Source organism: Platalea leucorodia (assembly GCF_965183815.1).
Source record: "Platalea leucorodia genome assembly, contig: HAP1_HAP1_SCAFFOLD_24, whole genome shotgun sequence".
NCBI classification, from domain to species: Eukaryota; Metazoa; Chordata; class Aves; order Pelecaniformes; family Threskiornithidae; genus Platalea; species Platalea leucorodia.
Genome location: NW_028121458.1, coordinates 577495 through 596646, shown reverse-complemented (window position 1 = coordinate 596646; position 19152 = coordinate 577495). Strand labels below are relative to the sequence as shown.

Below are 19152 nucleotides of genomic sequence, written 5' to 3'. Positions count from 1 at the left end.
GAGACGAGAACTTTTAGATTCAGAACATTTGGTCCCATGGAATTCAATAGTACCATGAGCTTAACCCCAAAAACATTGAGAACAGAAGGAGAACAGACTCTTTAATACACCAATTCCTCAGACAAATTTTTGGAAACAACTTTGGAGGAAGAGCCCAGCCTTCCGTCTCTGGACCAGGGAGATTCCATTTTATTGAAGAGCTGCTATTGGGCATGCCACATCTGGCACAGTGTTGTGCAAGAGTCACCACCAATAAGATCAAGCCTCAAGACAAGTAGTATGAACCCAGCAAATTCTCTATAATCAGGATTATCACGAGAGAAAAAAGCACACTCGTGGCCTAAGATAAACTCTGGGAAATATGCAGAGAAAGGGAGGCAGGTTATTGTTGGTGAAACAGCGTCCATTGGACCAGTTTCCATAGGGCATCCTTGAGCTCCTGGTTCCTCATGCTGTAGATAAGGGGGTTCACTGCTGGAGGCACCACGGTGTACAGCACTGCCACCACTAAGTCAAGAATTGGGGAGGAAATGGAGGGGGGCTTCAGGTAGGCAAACATGGCAGTGCTGACAAAGAGGGAGACCACGGCCAGGTGGGGGAGGCACGTGGAAAAGGCTTTGTGCCGTCCCTGCTCAGAGGGGATCCTCAGCACGACCCTGAAGATCTGCACATAGGACACCACAAGGAAAACAAAACACCCAAATGCTAAACAAGCAGTAAACACAAGGACCCCAACCTCCCTGAGGTAGGCATGTGAGCAGGAGAGCTTGAGGATGTGGGGGATTTCACAGAAGAACTGGTCCAGGACATTGCCTTGGCAGAGGGGTAGGGAAAATGTATTGGCAGTGTGCAGCATAGCATTGAGAAACCCAGTGCCCCAGGCAGCTGCTGCCATGCGGACACAAGCTCTGCTGCCCAGGAGGGTCCCGTAGTGCAGGGGTTTGCAGATGGCCACGTAGCGGTCATAGGCCATGATAGTAAGCAGAGAATACTCTGATGTGATAAAGAGGAGAAAGAAAAAGACCTGTGCAGCACATCCCGAGTAGGAGATGGCCCTGGTGTCCCACAGGGAATTGGCCATGGAGTTTGGGAGAGTGGCGGAGATGGAGCCCAAGTCAATGAGGGAGAGGTTGAGGAGGAAGAAGTACATGGGGGTGTGGAGGCGGTGGTCACAGGCTATGGCAGTGATGATGAGGCCGTTGGCCAGGAGGGCAGCCAGGTAGATGGCCAGGAAGAGCCAGAAGTGCAAGAGCTGCAGCTCCCGCGTGTCTGCGAATGCCAGGAGGAGGAACTGAGTGATGGAGCTGCTGTTGGACATTTTCCCTTTCTAGGCATGTGGACCTGTTCAAGGAGGAAAGTAAGTTAGCAGAGACTTCTCTGAGAAAATCAAAGCCATTTCCCATAGACTCTGCTCCTGCTGCACACACCCCTTTTTCATTTCCCAGGAGACCTTCCTCAGCTCCGTGGCTGGAGCTCTGGTTGGTGCTGGCAGAATGTGCCATGAGGAGCAGGGCCCCTGTCCGCTGGTTGCTGAGGAGTCAGCCCTGCTCTGCAGCAGTGGGGTCATGGGAACGGTGGGGGCAGGGGCAAGTGCAGGTGTCCAACTTTGTCAGATGAAACCACACCTAACACAGAAGGGCCTGTCAGCACCTGCACTGCCAGTGCCAAGGAACTGGCATAGCAGAAGGCAGTTTGAGAGGCTTGGGGTTTTTTACAGCTCCCACCATCTCCACAGGGATTGTCCTTGGATGTCAAAAACCCTCCGCATTTCTGCTGCTCTCACGGAGAACAGAGTGAGCCCTGCGAGGCAAGACGATTGCCTGTGGCTCAGTGCAGTGAGGGCATCTGGTCACTCCCTCTGTCTCGTCCCCAGCTGCCTTGGGCTTGCACCTTCCTGAGATGGAGGGCAAGCACACTCTTATGTTATGCAGCCAGACACTGCTGAGAGCAGAGGGATCCAGTGCAGACTACTAAATATGTCAGCCTTGCTCAAGGTCTCAGCACCCCACTTCTAGCCCCGGACACTCCTGGATCCTTTCACCAACCCAACAGCATTTCCTCAGCCATAGAGTCTCTGCATTTCTCCATGGGGCTTCCAGAGAACACAAAGGTGCTATGGGACAGGTTTGCATGCTGGAAGGCAGCTGACAGCTTGGAAGGACACCCTAAGGAGATGATAGCCAATTGTCTTAATGTTGGCATCTCATGAAGAGAAAAGTGACTCCTTCCCCAGCCCCACAGGCTGCCTTGCCCACAGCCCCACAGATTAGAGGAAAGCTGGGACGCTTGTTCCCATCGACGTGCCTGCATGAATGGACGAACAAGATCAGTGTGTGACTCTGCAGCTGAAATTCCCATCCCCCGGGAGTCTGACAGCACTAAAAAGATGACTTTAAAATGGGCAAGTGGAGAAACAAGGAAAAATACAGTGAGGGTCTGGCTGAGAGAGGCAAGGGGGGAGGCAGACGGACCCTCAGGACAGCGTTACCCTTACCCAGCTGTGCACGCCACCTCCCAGACAGTGATAATGCAGGACAGTTGCCCTCAGCCCGATTGCTGGTCAGGGGGAAATGGGGATGTGGCACGAGGGATGCCCTTCGCCTCTTCTGCTGCTCTGCTGGACAGAGAGGTGACTCCCACCCAAGACCCCATGGCCATGAGGGCCGAGGGCTGTGCTGGGTGGGAGAGGAGAGATGAAGGGGTTGCTCAGGGAAGGCATCTGCACTGCAGGGGTGGCCGGGAGGTGCCCAGATCTCCCCTGCAACAGGGCTTCCCTTAGCAGGTCCTTCCTTTCCTGCCCATCTCTACTGCCTGCAGCTGTCCCTGCCACGAGCTCTTGCTCTGGCCCCACGTCTCTTCCCTGCCAGTGCTCACAGACCCCATCTCAGCCCCTCTGTGCCCAGCTCTGCCCTGCAGCCTCTCCGTGTGTGCAGGGGCTAAAGAGCAGGTCCCACAAACCCCAATGAGACTGGAAAGGTGATGCTGGTGCTATGTGTAGCCCACCCAGCCAACCAAGAGGAGAAACCTCAAAAGACAGACACCTGCCCTTACAGGAACTCCACCTTGAAAAGTTCCCTCAGAAATGCGTGGGGGTGAGCTGGAGCTGAGAGCAAACCTGACCCACACAGCACCCTCTCAACAGCAGAAGGACACTGCCCTGCCAGGGGTCACTCCTTCCACCCACAGCTTCTCCCCACAGCGCCATGGGCAGCTCCCTGGGCCGGCTGAGTGCTGACCCTGGCAGGTGACAGAGTCCCTGCCCCAGCACACAGCCCCCTGGGGTGCAGGGACCCTGCTCTGACAGACAGCCCTGGGCACCCCTGGCTGCACACCCACCTTCACACCCCTTTGGACATTCCTGGAAGGCGGCAGCCATCATGCCCTGTGCCTCTGATGGTGCAGCAGGGGAGCCCTGCTTTGGAGCATGTCCTCCTCCTCCACACCAGAGAAGTTGTGAGAGTCCTCCTCAAGGATCCCATAGGCTGTGGGATGTGCCAGCTTTTGGAGAGCTCTCCAGGAACTGCAGCTTCTTTACCCTGCTGCCAGAGACTTACTGTGTCAAGGGCTGTGAAGATTTTTCCCCCTGTTAACTCTCAGCATCCTCCCACTGCCAGCTGCCTTTACCCTCTCTCTGCCTCGCTCCGCTCCCCTCGGTGCCTGCAGGCAGTGCCCTCAGCCCTGCTGCGCTTTGCAGAGGAGCTGCTCCTGGGCAGAGCTGTCTCTCTGCAGGGCTGCCTGCTTGCCAGGAGCTCCCTCCATCCCAGGAGCCCAGCCCAGCTCAGCAGCAGAGGCCCAGCCCAAGGCAGCACTTTCTCTGCCTCCTACCCCCAGCCCCTGCCCCCAGAGCCCTCCAGGTGTCCCTGGGCCTCCAGGGCTGACAGCTCCTGAAAGGCAGCAGGGTCTCTCCTGGGGAACAGAACTTGAAGCAGACTGAAGTCACCACCAACTCTCCCTCCCTAAACACTGCACAGACTCATTCCTGCAGTGGGAATTGCTCTGCCAGGGTGTGCGGAGCTACGGGAGGTGTCAACGTTCCCCTCTGGAAACCCCCGTTCCTCTCCCATGGTCAGGCAGGGCATGTGGGCAGGGACAGGCAGGGGATCATTGCCACCTGGGCAGGGCAGGGATTGAGCCAAGTCAATGTCTGCCTCTCAGCTCTCATCAGTATTCCTGAGGCCGGAGGGGCATTCAGCTTCTCCAGTGCACCCCACAGACCCATAGGAGGTGGGATGCCTCTTGCCGCAACTCGGCTGCACAATAGAGCTGGGAGCTCCTTCTCTAAGCTGCTGTGTTAATGATGGGGATAGAGGCCAGGAATGAGCTTTTCCGATGCAAACGCCTGGTGACACTGGAGCTGCCAGAGGTGGTTCAGGACATGTGCAGGAAACTCCAAGCTCTAATGGAGCAATTGTGAGAGACAGGGCAGCATCTGGGGGCATTGCCTTGGCGGCTGGTGGGGAATCCCTTTGGCCAACTGAACTGGTAGAAAATGATGACAACGATGACCCAAGCTGTCCCTCCTCTGTATGCTTAGGGCAGCCGACAGAGGTGTTCATCTGACCAAATGGAGTCACGTGCCACAGGGGAGCTCAGTCTGTCTGACTCTTCTCCATCAGGTGAAATTCCTACATCGCCACTAAGTGTAACCAAAGGTTTCCCATGGACATCCCTACATTGCCTAAGCTAGTCCAGGGCAGCTGCTCAGCTTAATGGCCAAATGCAGGCCTGTAGTCCTACCTCAGATGCCAAAGCTGCCCAGCACAACCGGAGCGTCCAGCTGGCTGGGCAGTGCAGGACCCACAGGACAGCTGTCCCCATCCCAGGCTGGTACATAACAGACACCCCAGGGCATCTCAGATAGATTTGGGGTGCATGAGCACGTGACTGAATGGCACCGCTGCAGGGAGACAAGGTCTGTCCCATGTCTGTCCAGGAGATGCAGGCAGTGCATGAATACGAGGCACATCACAACTCTCATATGCCAACACTTTCAAATGCTGCTGATTCTTCTTACCCCCATCCTTTATTCACCTCCTTGATGATACAATCAAGACACAGGTGAATGATTTTCACAGTGTACCTGAATCACACAATGTCCAAAGTCAAGGACTTTCTCAGCAACACCTTGGCCTTCCTGGAGATCAGCTTGGCCTCCATCACAGGCTCTCAGGGACTGCAGAGACACCACAGACAGCAAAGCCCTCTCCTGCCAGGGCCGCACAGTCCAAACCTCTTTGTCTCTTGCCTTGGGGAGCACAGGGTTTGCTCACCTTGAGGGCCCCTCATTTCATCCTCACATTGCCATCTGCCATCCACGCCAGCATGTCTCTGCTCTGAAGCAAAGCCTTGGCTTGCACAGGATCTTGGGTGCAAGAGCTGTGACAAGTCTGAGGTTGGCCCTGGTGGCACCAAGCTGAGGGGCTGCAGCCCAAATGTGCACCAATGGCCTCAGCCTGGGGCACAGACGGGAGGAGCTGGAGCCCTGTGTGCTGTCACAGAGCTGTGACATTGATGTAAATACCTGCTGAGGTGTGTGGGACGGGTCAGAAAGCTTGAGGTGCTGCGATGGATGGATACAGACTCTTCAGAAGAGACAGCTGGGGAAGATCAGGAGGGGGATGCCCTCTGCGTAGGAGCTGCCTGGATGTATGGAGGTCCTCTATGGGATGGGAATCAGATTGGGTAAAGCCTTTTGGGTGAGGGTCAGAGGACAGGCCCTTAGGGAGACGTCATGGTAGGATGTAAATACCTGGAATCAGGTGAGGAAGAGGACAAAGTCTTATTTAAGCAATTCCAGTTCAATGACCCCACATCACCCTTAGGGGCTTCAACCACCCTGACACTCATGGGAAGGGGACAGTGCAAGGTGCAAACAGACCCAGAGGTTTCTATGGGTTCTTGGGGCCAGCTTCTCAGCCCAGCTGCCTGATGGCCAACATAGGTGCTGCTCACCTGGATCTCATGCTTGCAAACAGGGAAAAGCAGGTCAGGGATGTGAAATCCAGTGTAAGCCTTGGCTGCAGTGCCCATGAAGCAGTGGGGTCTCAGCTCCCAAGGGGAGTGAGCAAGGAGAGTAGCAGAGTGCAGATGCCAGATCTGGGCTTCTCCTTAGTGGGGGGGTTAACCTTCTCTAGATGCCAGGTGCCAACCAAGTCACTCTATCACTCCCCCTCCTCAGCTGCACAAGGAGAGAAAATATAATGGAATGTCTCATGGGTCGAGAAAGGACAGGGAGGTCACTCACCAATTACTGTCATGGGCAAAACAGACTCGACTTGAGGACATTAATTTCATTTACTACCAATCAAATCAGAGCAGGGTCATGAGAAATAAAAAATGAAATCTTAAACCACCTTTCCCCCACTCCTTCCTTCTTCCCGAGCTCACTTTCACTCACAGTATCTCTACCTCCTCCCCCCGAGTGGCACAGGGGGATGGGGAAGGGGGGTTGTGGTCAGTTCATCACACTTTGTATGTGCCGCTCCTTCCTCCTCACACTCTTCCCCTGCTCCAGCGCTGGGTCCCGTCCATGAGAGACGGTTCTCCACAAACTTCTCCAGCATGGGTCCTTTCCATGGGCTGCAGTTCTTCACAAATTGCTCCACCATGGGTCCTTTCCTTCCAGAATGGATTGCTCAAGCAAGGGTCCCCCGTGGGGTCACAATTCCAGCCAGCAAACCTACTCTAGCATGGGCTCTTCTCTCCACAGGTCCACAGGTTCTGCCAGGACCCTGCTCCAGGGTGGGCATCCCATGGGGTCACAGCATCCTTCGGGCATCCACCTGCTCCAGCGTGGGGTCCTCCATGGGCTGCAGGTGGATATCTGCTCCACCGTTAACCTCCATGGGCTGCAGGGGGACAGCCTGCCTCACCATGGTCTTCACCATGGGCTGCAGGGGAATCTCTGCTCTGGCACCTCAAGTACCTCCTCCCCCTCCTTCTTCACTGACCTTGATGTCTGCAGAGTTGTTCCTCTCACATTTTCTCATTCCTCTCTCCCAGCTGCTGTTGTGCAGCAGTCTTTTTCCCCTTCTTAAATATGTTATGACAGAGGTGCTACCACCATCGCTGATTGCCTTGGCCTTGGCCAGCGGCGGGTCCGTCTTGGAGCCGGCTGGCACTGGCTCTGTCAGACGTGGGGGAAGCATCTGCCATCTTCTCACAGAAGCCAACCCTGTAGCCCCACCCGCTACCAAAACCTTGCCACGCAAAACCAATACAGGCACTCCTCTGGCACTTCTCCTCAGGACACTCCTCAGCTGCTCACGTCACAGCCTGTCCTGATGCACGAGGTTATTCTGCCCCCAGGGCAGACCTTGCCCCTTTGCCTTGCAAAACTCCAGGATGTTTCTGTCGGCCTAATCCACAAGAGTGTCAAGGTCCCTCTGCACTGAAACTCTAAGGTGTCAGCACTAAAGGCTTGGGGGCCAGCATCTGAAACAAAAGAATATGGGGAATTGCAGGACACTAGAGGTAATGAAGCAGACTTATGCGCTTCATGGAGTTGCTACCCAGCAATATCACAGCAGCCATCTCAGAAATACCAAAAGAGGATGCAAAATAAGAAATGCATGGCCAATGGGGAAAGGATTAACAGGGCAGGCGGTTCTTTTAGGAGTTTATTACGAGATTTGGAGTCAATGATCCTTGTGGGTCCCTTCCAGATCAGGACATTCTATGATTCTCTGATTCTATGACAGTAACAGAGAAGAACTTTGGCTGGGGAAATGAAAGCAGAGGAGAGAGTCAGGGCAGCCTGGGGACATCTGTGAAGCAGCCCAGCACCTGATGTGAGTTACTGCTGTGGCCAGGGAGAACCTGAGCGCTTTCCCTAATCTGAAAACATGAAGAGGAAGAAGGAAGGACAGCATCGTTCAGGCTGGAAAGGACCTCAGGAGGTCTCTTGACCAACCTCATGCTCAAAGTAGGGTCAGACAAGATTTCTCAGAGTATTATCAAAACACGCCACTTTCCGGGATACAGCCGGCACACACTCCCTGGGAAACAGCTCCTAGTGACTGACTGTCCTCATACTGGGGAAGTTTCTCCCTGTACGTACCCTGACCCTCTCTTGTTTCAGCCCATTGCCTCTTGCCCTTGTGTCTTGTGTCACAGATGTGAGCCTGACTCAGTCTTCCTGGTCACTGTGCAATGCTGCTGCATGTTCCCCCAAGATCTTCCCTTCTCCAGGTGGGATAAGCCCAGCTCCCTCAGCCTCTCCTCACAGCCAAAGTGTTCCAGGCTCTGACCAACTTGAGGGCCCTTTGTTAAGTTTGCTGACATCTTTCCTGTACGGGGGATCTGAAATCTGGACATTGTAAGCTATATAATCCTTTTCCTCCGTCTCCTGGCCGTGTTCCTGGTCATAAAGCCCAGGACGTTGCTGGCCTCCCTTGCTGCCAGGGCACACAGCTGCCTCCTGTCCAGCTCCTGCCCACCAAGACCTTTCCCACAGGGCTGCTCCCAGCCAGGCAGCCCCCGGCCTGTGCCATTGCCAGGGGGAGTCCCCTGCAGGGGCAGACACTGCCATTTGCCCTTGCTGGATTTCCTGAGGTTCCTGCCAACACGTGCTCTCCTCCTCCTTCTTTAGCCGTTTCCCTGAGCACAGAGGCCCGCAGACCTTTTCAGTAAAGACTGAAGCAAAGATGGCATTGAGTCCCTGAGCCCCATCTGTGCCTGCTGTTATTATTATTATTAATTCACCCTCCCCATTCAGCAGCAGCAGGCTGGCATTTCACTTGTTCAGCCTTGGTCTTTAATGAGCGCTTGAAGCTCTTCATTTTGCTCTTGACTTCCCTTGCAACCTGCATCTCCAGCTGACCTTTGCCTTTCCCAAAATCACACCTGGACAACGATGGCAATGTAATTAAATTCTTTGGTTGTACCTGTCCTTGTTGTCACCTCCTGGCAGCTGATTCGTGGCCCTGTCAGCACCCTGTCCCTGCACTGGCCCGACCTCACTGGCCTGCACATGGTCTCACGGCCCCACTGTGCAGGCACAGCATGGGACAGGGTGCATTCAGGACTGGGGAAGGGTCCCCCCATTATGATCCCAATGACAACCTCCAGTTCTCTGTCCCCCCATGACTATCCTGCTTTTGCAGCCTCCCCCAGCACACAGCCCCTGCCCTGGCCCAGCCGTGTCCCACGTCAGGCTTTACAGACAGCCCTGCTCTCAGCTGTGCTGGGGTCTGGGCCAGGATAGGGGCTGGGGAGGGCTCGCCATTCCCCCATAAAGGCACTGAGACCAGCAGGAGGATGGAGATGGCCTCGCAGCAAGATTCACCCATAAACCTGGGGTGAGCTGCCAGGGTTGGAAATGGGCGATGAGAGAGGCCAGGGGCTGACAAATGCCCTGGGCCACCTTCCTGGTCTGTCCATGCCACCAAGGGCACAGAGCAATCTCCTCTCTCCTGCGCCTGCATGTCTCAGCTCCCGTCCACGAGCCCTGCCTCTGCACCACAACCCTCCCTGGTGTGAGTCCCCAGTCTGCGTGGTCATACAGTACAAGCTCTACGCTGATGATTTTCTCTCCTGGGCACTTGCCAGCCCAGCCCAGCTCCCCCCAGCCTCTCCTCCTTGCCCTGCCCTCTCTCCCCCTCTCCTGCCCTCTCTCCAGCTCAGCCCAGCCTGTGCTGGCCCCACAACAGTGCCCACCGCAGGGTGCTGCAGGGCTGTGGGCACTCAGCCCACAACCTCAGCCCTCTGAAGGGCACAGCCGCTCCTGGAGGGCAGAGGGGGTTCAGCCCAGAAGTGGGGGGTATCAATGGCACAAGGAAAAGGAGGTCACTGGTACCCTTTGCCCCCTGGTCTCCTCTCCAGGAGACCCTGAAAGGTCATCCCGTCTCGCCAGGTCAGCACAAGAGCCTTGGCCCTTGCGGTCCTTGAGAGCTCCTGCTGCTCCAGGGACAGAGCAGCCTGCCCCAGGCTGCGACAGCCAGAAAGGTGGTGTCATTTCCCACTCATTCCTGCTACGCTGAGAGTGAATCTTAGACAAAGAATTTGCTGCAGGTTCTTTTATTTTGCTTAAATATAACAAGAGATTGGCTCCCCATTTACACAGAGACTCTGGGTCATACAAGATGGGTGGATACTTAAGTAGAAGGGGATGAATAATGACATTTCTTTAAAAATAACATCATCAAAAGTGATGAAAAAAAAAAAAAATATGAAGAAGAAAAGATGCTTGGCCTGTCATGACATACAGTGGGAGTCATTTGCAGAAAAAGGTAGGCAGTGTACGGCTGCTGAAAAGCATCCAGTCAGTTTCTGCAGGGCATCCTTGAGCTCCTGGTTCCTCAGGCTGTAGATGAGGGGGTTCACTGCTGGAGGCACCACTGAGTACAGAAATGATACCACCAGATTTAGAACTGGGGAGGAGATGGAGGGGGGCTTCAGGTAAGCAAACACTGCCATGGTGATAAACAGGGAGGCCACGGCCAGGTGAGGGAGGCACATGGAAAAGGCTTTGTGCCGTCCCTGCTCAGAGGGGATCCTCAGCACGGCCCTGAAGATCTGCACATAGGACACCACAAGGAAAACAAAACACCCAAAGACTACACAGGCACTAACCAGAAGAAGTCCCACTTCCCTGAGGTAGGCATCTGAGCAGGAGAGCTTGAGGATGTGGGGGATTTCACAGAAGAACTGCTCCAGGACTTTGCCTTGGCAGACGGGTAGTGAATATGTATTGGCAGTGTGCAGCACAGCAGTGAGAAACCCAGTGCCCCAGGCAGCTGCTGCCATGTGGACACAAGCTCTGCTGCCCAGGAGGGTCCCATAGTGCAGGGGTCTGCAGATGGCCACGTAGCGGTCATAGGCCATGACAGTGAGGAGATAAAACTCTGCTGTAGCACAGAAAAAGAAAAAAAAGACCTGTGCAGCACATCCCAAGTATGAAATGGCCCTGGTGTCCCACAGGGAATTGGCCATGGCTTTGGGGACAGTGGTGGAGATGGAAGCCAGGTCGAGGAGGGAGAGGTTGAGGAGGAAGAAGTACATTGGGGTGTGGAGGCGGTGGTCGCAGGCTACGGCGGTGATGATGAGGCCGTTTCCCAGGAGGGCAGCCAGGTAGATGGCCAGGATGAGCCAGAAAATCAGGAGCTGCAGCTCCTGTGTGTCTGCGAATGCCAGGAGGAGGAACTGGGTGATGGAGCTGCCGTTGGACATTTGCTCCCTCATGGCATGGTGGGTCTGTTCACAGAGGAAAAGGTATCAATAAGTTAGGACAGATTTCTCATTTCTATCTATTCAGTCGATCATGGGGCTGCTGGATAACCAAGCTGCTGGATGAGCTGTGCCCTTATTGAGGGCAGGCTGCAGTCTAGCATGATCCCATTGGGGAAGAGTTGAATGTCCTGAAGATGGAGTGTCCTGAAGGGCAAACTGGCTCATTTGTATCACCTTGAGCCTGCACGTTACAAGGGTGCTAGGACACTTTACTCCCCCGGGGCACATCTGCATGGCAGTACCCACAGGGCTGGTCTTGGAACTGCAGCTGAACGCCAGCCCCAGCCCAGAAAGTCCTGTGATGACATGGGGAGCAGAGGCAGGAGTGGAAATATGGAGAAATGCCACAGCGCTGCTGCGAAGGGAGCACGAGAAGGACAGATGGTTGGGCTCTCCTGGGTGGGAGAGTAGACCAGAGGGTTCCTTCGGAGTAGGTGTCTGCACTGCAGGGGATGGCAGGGAGTTGCCTGAATCTCTCCTCCCAAGGCATTGCTAATAGACGTTCCCTCTCCCTCCCTGCCCATATCTGTGCTGCCTGAAGCTGTCCCTGCTGGGAGCTGTTTCTCTGTCCCCAAGTCTCCTCCCTGTCACTGCTTATAGACCTCATCCCACCCTCAGCTCGCTCTGCTCTGCCTTGCAGACACCTCCTGGCAGCAGGGCACCGCCCAGGGACATGTCTGTGTGTGCAGGGGCTATAGGAGAGGGTCAGACAAGTGCTAACAAGAACGGGGGTCTCAGCACATGCTCCAGAAAGGAGAAATAAATTCTCATCTCCCACTGCCCACCCAGCAAAAGAAGACGACACTTACTGTGTTAAGGGCTGTGAAGATTTCTCCTCCTCTGAGCTCTCAGCAATTCTCCCACCCCTGACTGCCTTCAATCTCTCTCTGCCTGGCTCCTCTCCCCTCAGTGCCTGCAGGCACTGCCCTCAGCCCTGCTGCGCTTCGCAGAGGAGCTGCTCCTGGGCAGAGCTGTCTCTCTGCAGGGCTGCCCGCTTGCCAGGAGCTCCCTCCATCCCAGGAGCCCAGCCCAGCTCAGCAGCAGAGGCCCAGCCTTGGTGCAGCATTTTATTGACCCCTCTGGTGGGTTTGGTGCCCAGTCCATGAACGTCAGACACTGAGAAGAAGCTGAAGAAACCTCTCAAGATGTCAAAGTCGGATTCAAACTCCAAAGTTTCTTGTAGTGTTAATGGGTCCCACTGAGGGACACTATGAGAAAGTGTCCCCAGGGTCCAGTTAGAGCACAAGACTGGAGGCAGCGATGACAAGTAGGGAAAAGCAAGGTGAAGGTTGCTCTGACGCTGAGTAAACCTGCCTGTGTTTCATCAAGCCAAAGGGCCAAGCCCTGGCCCCCAGCCCCTGGGAAGGGAGATGCTGTCCCTCATTCATTCCTCAGGGCTCTTTCTGGGGCAGTGTGATGTGGAGATGTGCAATGCCAAGTGCAGGACTATGGTATGACACCTCTCAGGGTCCTGTCTGTGGACAAGGAGGCAATGAGGCCCCAGTGCTGGAAGGATTACTTGTCTCCTCATAGGCATCAGTGGCAGAGACAACGACCATAGCCAAAGAGAGGAAGTGGTTGGCTCTGTTAGGGGGCTTTCTGCCTTTTTACATCCCTTCCTCATCTCCACCTGTCCTACGGTGTCACATCACCTGTGCCTCTTTCCCTGCAGGCTGTAGTCATCCAGCCAGCTGTCCCGCCTTGCTGTCACCTGAGCATCTTCCTTCCTTTCCTGATATCTCTCCATCCTCCCTGGCTGTTCCTTGAAACACAAAGCCTTGGGCTGATCCAGACTCCTTCTGGGTGATGTGTTGCACCACAGTACTTCCCTTGGAGTGAAATTTCTCCTCGTGTCCAGTCTGGACCTCCCCAGCTGCACTTGGTGGCATTATTTCTTTCTAATGCTGTTTTCTACTAGGAAGAAAAGCTCCACCATCTCTGAAACAAACCCTTCAAGCACTCTCAGGCTACTCCTGTACTGTCTGGAGTCTCCACACCACTGGACCAGGGCCTTCAGCTTTTATATAGTGGTCATGTGCTTGAGGCCTCCAAACCCCATCTTGAGAGACCTCTGGGCACTCTCCAAGGTGTTTGCAGATGAAAACGTAGTGGTCATAGGCCAAGAAAGACAGAGACTTTTCACCAAGGCCTGTAGTGGCACGACAAAGGGCAATGGCTTTAAACTGAAAGAGGGTAGACGTCGGTTGGCTATAACGAAGACATGTTTCGCGGTGTGGGTGGCAAGATACTGGAACAGGTTGCCCAGAGAAGTTGTGGATGCCCCATGCCTGGAAGTGTCCAAGGTCAGGAACTCTGAGCCACCTGAACTAATGAAAGATGTCCCTGCCCATTGCAGGGGGGTTGGACTAGATGATCTTTAAAGGTCCCTTCCAACCCAAACCATTCTATGATTCTTTGATTCTAATATCCCCAAGTCCTTCTCCACAGGACTGCAAATACCTACATACACCACGTAGGCATTTTAATCTGACCTAATCCCCAACACTTCCATAACAAAAGAAGGAATTGCCATTTCTAGGACATGAATTGCCATGTTTTCAGAGAAACAATTCAAAACGGAAAAGGTAAACAATGAATTCCAAGAAAGTTCCAACATATCTGCATGAAAGATTCCCCAAGTGGGTCAATGGGAGAGCCTCCCAGGATGACCTTGCCAGCTGAGGGTGGGGGTTTCTGCCCTGGGGATCTGAGACTCATGATGGGAAGCCAGGTGTTGTGTTCTTTGGGGGGCCAACAACTGGCAAGACTGGTGTGTGTGCATATAACGTTGGTGTGTATGTCTCTGGATAGAACCACTAGTGAACATCAAACCAGAGCAAGCAGCGAGTAGAAGGGGCCTGGGAGCCAGGTATTTTTGAGGGCCCACGTCTGGACTGGGCAATAGAGAGCCCAGAAGGTCTGCAAGTTGGCTACTGGAGGAAGAAGGTAGCCCAAACCACCTCCTAGAGAAACTGTGGGCTCTTGGGGGTCTGACACCAAGATAATGGCAATGTCTTTAGGGAAGACAGCACCAGGAATGCATGGAGCTCCACCTGGGGATGGGCGATGAGTCAGCTGAGAGCTGACGGGGTCAGCATTAGAGGGCACAACAACACGGGCAACATTGTGGTGGGTGAATGTCTGCTATGGACCTCCTGATCAGGAAGGGGAAGTAGACGAGGCCTTCTTCGGACTACTGAAAGAAGCCTCATGTTTGCAGGCCCTGGTCCTCATGGAGGACTTAGACTAGCCCCATATCTACCCAGAGAGTATTTACTCTTGTAGAAGAAAGACAGTCCTAAAGCATCAAGCTTTGGATCGTTGCAGCAGCTTTTGGAGGAAAAAAAGATAGCAAAGTTAGAGCACTTCTTTTTTCCCTATCTCAGTTGAAGCATTGTTAGATACCACAGTCATGGGCAATATATCAAGTCTGAAGATAGCTTCACAACGTTGGCGTTTCCAATGTCAATAATGTCTAATGAGGGCAGACACGGTCTGCAGAGGTCTGACAGAGCTTCCTAGAACCTGGAAGCCCTGGCAGCTGGTTCTGGTCAGGCTCCTTATTGCCTTTACTAATAACAGAAGTGAAATATATTATTGTGTTTTAATCTTTCTTTTTTTTCTCTTTCCTCCCCTGCCCCCCGTCCCCCGGCATCTTCAAAGGAATAATACTAAAAAGTCAAATAAGAAAAAACTCTGGCCAGGTCATCTTATGGACAAGATGCCTTCCGTAAAAGGAGCCTCTCAGGGCACAGCAATTCTTCAGCCATGTTCATCCAACCAAGCCCGCCTGCCATGGCATTTGGTGAAGAGTTACAAACACCACGCTGCCCAGGCACAAGAGCTGTAGCTGAAGTGCGTGAGTGAGGAGCGAGCGGCAGAGGCACACCCTGCTCGACATCCTCTGCTTCCCGGGGTGGCATCGGGTGCTGCCAGCTCCCAAGCCTGACCCCGTATTGAGCTCAGCAGTGAGGAAACTTTGCACCTATGAGTGTCAGAGACCAGCTGGAGGAACAGTGCAAGAGGAGGCTTGGAAACAAAGCTGGTTGTGTCCTGGAAGGTGAGGCTGTGCTGTGACAATTAAATACAGCACTCGGCCAGTAGCTGGTCCCAGGGAAATGGTGTTTGAGCCCCAGTGGTCCTGCTGTGGCAGGAGCAAACTTGGCCACTCCAAGCGGGGAGGGGCCAGGGGCAAAATGAGGTGCCCTGAGCAGGACAGGGACAAAACTAAATGCCTCAAGCCGGGCAGGAGCAAAGCCAGCCACCCTGATTTGGGCAAGGGCATAAAGAGCCACCTGAGCAGGGCAGGAGTAAATCCAGGCACCCTGTGTGGGGAAGGGGCAAAATGAGCCTCCCCAAGATAGAGAGGGGAAAAAACAGTTGTCATGAGAGGGTTGTGATAAAAAAAGCCACCCAAGGAAGGCTGTGGCCAAACTGGATGTCCCAAACTGAGGAGAAAAAGAAGAAAGCCTCCCTGAGTGGAACAGGAGCCAAACTAACTGTCCTGAGGTGGGCAGGAGTCAAACTAACTGCCCCAAGCAGGACTGGGGAAAACTAGATGCCCTGAGCGGGGCAAGGGCCAAACCAGCCAGGTCAAGTGGGGCAGGAATAGCAACCAGCTCCCTCAGGAGCAAAGTAACTGCTTGCCAAATAGGAACAAGGGGTTATGGCAGATGTGCCAAGTGGGGAAAACTACAGAAGCCAAAGCAGGGCAGGAGCAAAACTGCCAATCCAGCCCCCCTGAGTGGGAATCTGGCAAAGCTGTGGCTGATAGAAAGCTAACAAACCCTGGAAGCAGGAGACAATGTGAAGATGCGAAAAAGCCACCAACAAATGTTTTTTGGAGCTCCGGGGTGAGAGAGCAGCTGGGTGGGGGCCCGGCAGCCAGCCAAGATCAAGCCAGCGCAGTTGCGGAAGGTGTTTCTTTGGTAGCGCCAGTTCAGAGTTGGCCTGTGGCTGTATCTTGGGGGGCAGATAAAATTCATTGGAAATGAACCTGTAAGAGACCAGGTGCTTTGCTCCACGAGTCTCACGGACACAGTCCTGTACCTGGGAAGAGTGGAAAAGAAACCCTCAGCAACCCAAATGTGCCAGCCAAAGCTGGGAACAGGCACGCTTACAGCCCTGGGCAGGATTTTCTTCATCCGGCTGGTGTGGTTTGGGGAAGAGGTGGGAAATCTGTAAGCAGACAAACAGACCTGCACCAGCAGTGCATGGGGAAGCCCAGGGGCTGATGGCTGCAGGAGGTGCCTGGGCCGTGGCAGCTCTGTGGCCTCCAGGGGACACATCCCCATGCGGGCCCATGTCACAAAGGGGCGGTGATGCGGCACCCACCCAGCGCTTGTGACCTCACCTGGCCAGGGCTTGGAATCCTGAAGAGCAGGCCAGCGAAAGCCAGTTGGGCTGAGCTGCCCTTCGGGATAACTCGGCTCCTTCCATTGCTACTTGCGTACCCACTTTTTCCAACCATTTATCATCTCCTGCCCACTTCTCCTCAGCTTCCATCCTCGGTCAAAGGTAATTATGATTTGACTTTCAGGACACATCATAGAGTAGGTAGATATGGGAGAAAAGTATAGGCTGGTCTGTGCCTTCTGAGTTCTAGGCTGAGCTATTACACCTTTCTAGGCCGGCCAGATACGGGCTATCGGTAGAGCTCCTGTTTGCTAATTCTTATATTTCTTTACCATAGCCTAGGATAGGTAAGTAGGGGGGTGGCAGTGTAGTCTGAGGCGTTGGTCTCAGCCTGGAATGACAAGAAGCCCACCCTGACTGATGGGGTAGGAAGGGAGACAGAAAAGGAGGACGGCAAAGGCAGCCGTAAAAGTAGCGGCCGAAAGCCGGTCACTGCTGTGTACAAGGTGGGAAAGTGTGGGCTGGAGACCAGAGGGCTCTGCTGCTAACGCTGGCCACAGGTAAGCAGCAGGTCCCCTTCAGAGAAGGTGACACGCAATGCAGTCTGTCAAAAGGGCCTTGGTAATTGCTGTCAGTTGGAGTCCTGTGACAGGGACAGCAGGGCCGTCAGCCTGCAGCTCTGCAGCGCTTACAAGTACCACTGAAACACTCCTGATGGCAGACGTTGATCTGTGGGTTTCATTTGGAATTTGGAGTTTTGGAATTTTTTTCAATCGTTTTGTTGAACTACAATTATTTGTTTGCAATCAGCCAGGCTCACCCAGGTGTTTTCAATTAGACACGGGAAAACATGTTTTGTCCCTCCTCTGCCACGATGGACAAGACTTTGGAAGAGGATGTTGCTCGTAGAAAGATCTGACATCAGTCGGGTTACCTTCTGGGCTAGGGACTTGCTTGTTTTCATCAAGTTACAATCAGGAAAAGGGAAGACTTGACCTGATAATCCAGTTCAGGAGTCTAGAGGGAAAGGAAGGTAGCCCGAGGCACAGAAATCAGGGTGTGGGTTTCATGGCGTTTTGGCAAAGTAAGCAGGGCAACAGACTCTTTTCCAAAACTGTTTCTTGACCACTCATTGTCAATGGCAGTGTTAGGCTTCCCCCAGTGGTTCTGTGTCGGAGGGTAGAGCTGCTTGTCCTGGGGGCTCCTGTACAGAACTCGACTTTTAAAAGATGCTTTCATGCAACCACATCGTCTTCTCTCTTTTCCAATGTCATCTCCCTGCAGCCATTGCCGAGGGAATGGCTCTGCCACAGAGGATCCTCTTTCCCCCGGAGAAGCTTTGCATGGCCTGGCAGCAAAGACAGGGAGCTGGAGCAGGCCTCCACAACCTGGGCAATACGTGCTACCTCAACTCCGTCCTGCAGTGCCTGACGTACACACCCCCTCTCGCCAACTACCTGCTCTCGCGTGAGCACAGCCGCTCGTGTCAGTACTTTTATGAACAGCTCCTTGCAAATCTGGTGGGCTCTTCCCAAGGATTCCCAGCACCTGGAATTTGATTGAGGACAAAAGCAGCCCTCCTCTGTCAATCCCCCGAGTTGGTGTGCTTTGAACACTCAAGCCTAGAAGCCCCTTGTCCTGTCTCGCTGTGTTCATCTTCAGAAAGGCACCTCTTTCGAGGCCCCGCTCTCGGTCCCTATGCCTGCAAGTTAAACTCTCTTTGCTTCTTGCACAGAAACCTTTTGTCAGTTCAGCATCCCTCTGAAGAAAGTTTTCTATGCACGACAATGTCCCAGGCTCGGTGGGCCATTGGCACCTTGGGAGAAGAGGAGTGGGGGCTGTCCTTGTAACTTCAAGATCTCCATTAGGTTTCCCACCGCTCTGGATATCTTGCTAACCTGAGAAGCTTCCCTCCCTCCCTTCCTCTTCAGGTCGCCAGCAAGGCTTCTGCATGATGTGCGTAATGGAAGTGCACGTTAACAAGGTCCTGCATTCCTCAGCCAGTGCCATCCAGCCTTGGACTGTAGTCAATGTCCTCACACGTGAGTCATTTCAGGTGCTTTTACAGGTTTCCTTCCCTTCTTGTCCTCGGGGGACAACTACTAACTTCTTCTTTCTTAGGAATAGGAGAACATTTCCAGCATGGCAGGCAGGGAGACGCCCACGAGTTCTTACGCTGCACTGTCGATGCCATGCAGAGAGCTTGTCTGAGTGGAAGCAGCGAGTAAGCACAAGCAAATTCCCTTTTCAGCATGCCCAAGCCCTTTGGACTCCTTGATGTACTCCCATCAAGGAAACCCTACAGCCAGGGATTTCAGACAAAGCAAAACTCTTGGAGGAGATAACTCTCTGCCCTACTTCTGAGCTCCAATTACCGTTTCTTTCCAGCTTGGATGTCTCTTCTCAAGCAACTACCGTCATCCACCAAATATTTGGGGGCATGCTGAGATCCAGAGGTACTTTTCCATGACTATTGCTCTCCTTGGAATTGTCTGTGTCCTTCTCTCTGCCTGTGATAAACAGCTCATTGTGTGACTGGCGTAGCAGGTATGGAGGCCGTAAAGCGGC

General features: G+C 53.8%; 2 protein-coding genes across 2 annotated transcripts; both read right to left on the bottom strand.

Annotated features, from left to right (window-relative positions):
* Positions 1 to 382: 382 nt before the first annotated feature.
* On the bottom strand, positions 383 to 1318 carry LOC309603165 (olfactory receptor 14J1-like; the record flags this gene model as incomplete). The annotated part of the gene is made up of 1 exon (XM_082338078.1): positions 383 to 1318. One exon carries the CDS (start codon positions 1316 to 1318, stop codon positions 383 to 385), a length of 936 nt encoding a protein of 311 aa, XP_082194204.1.
* An 8876-nt stretch (positions 1319 to 10194) lies between these two features.
* On the bottom strand, positions 10195 to 11169 carry LOC309603163 (olfactory receptor 14A16-like; the record flags this gene model as incomplete). The annotated part of the gene is made up of 1 exon (XM_082338077.1): positions 10195 to 11169. One exon carries the CDS (start codon positions 11167 to 11169, stop codon positions 10195 to 10197), a length of 975 nt encoding a protein of 324 aa, XP_082194203.1.
* Positions 11170 to 19152: the final 7983 nt, after the last annotated feature.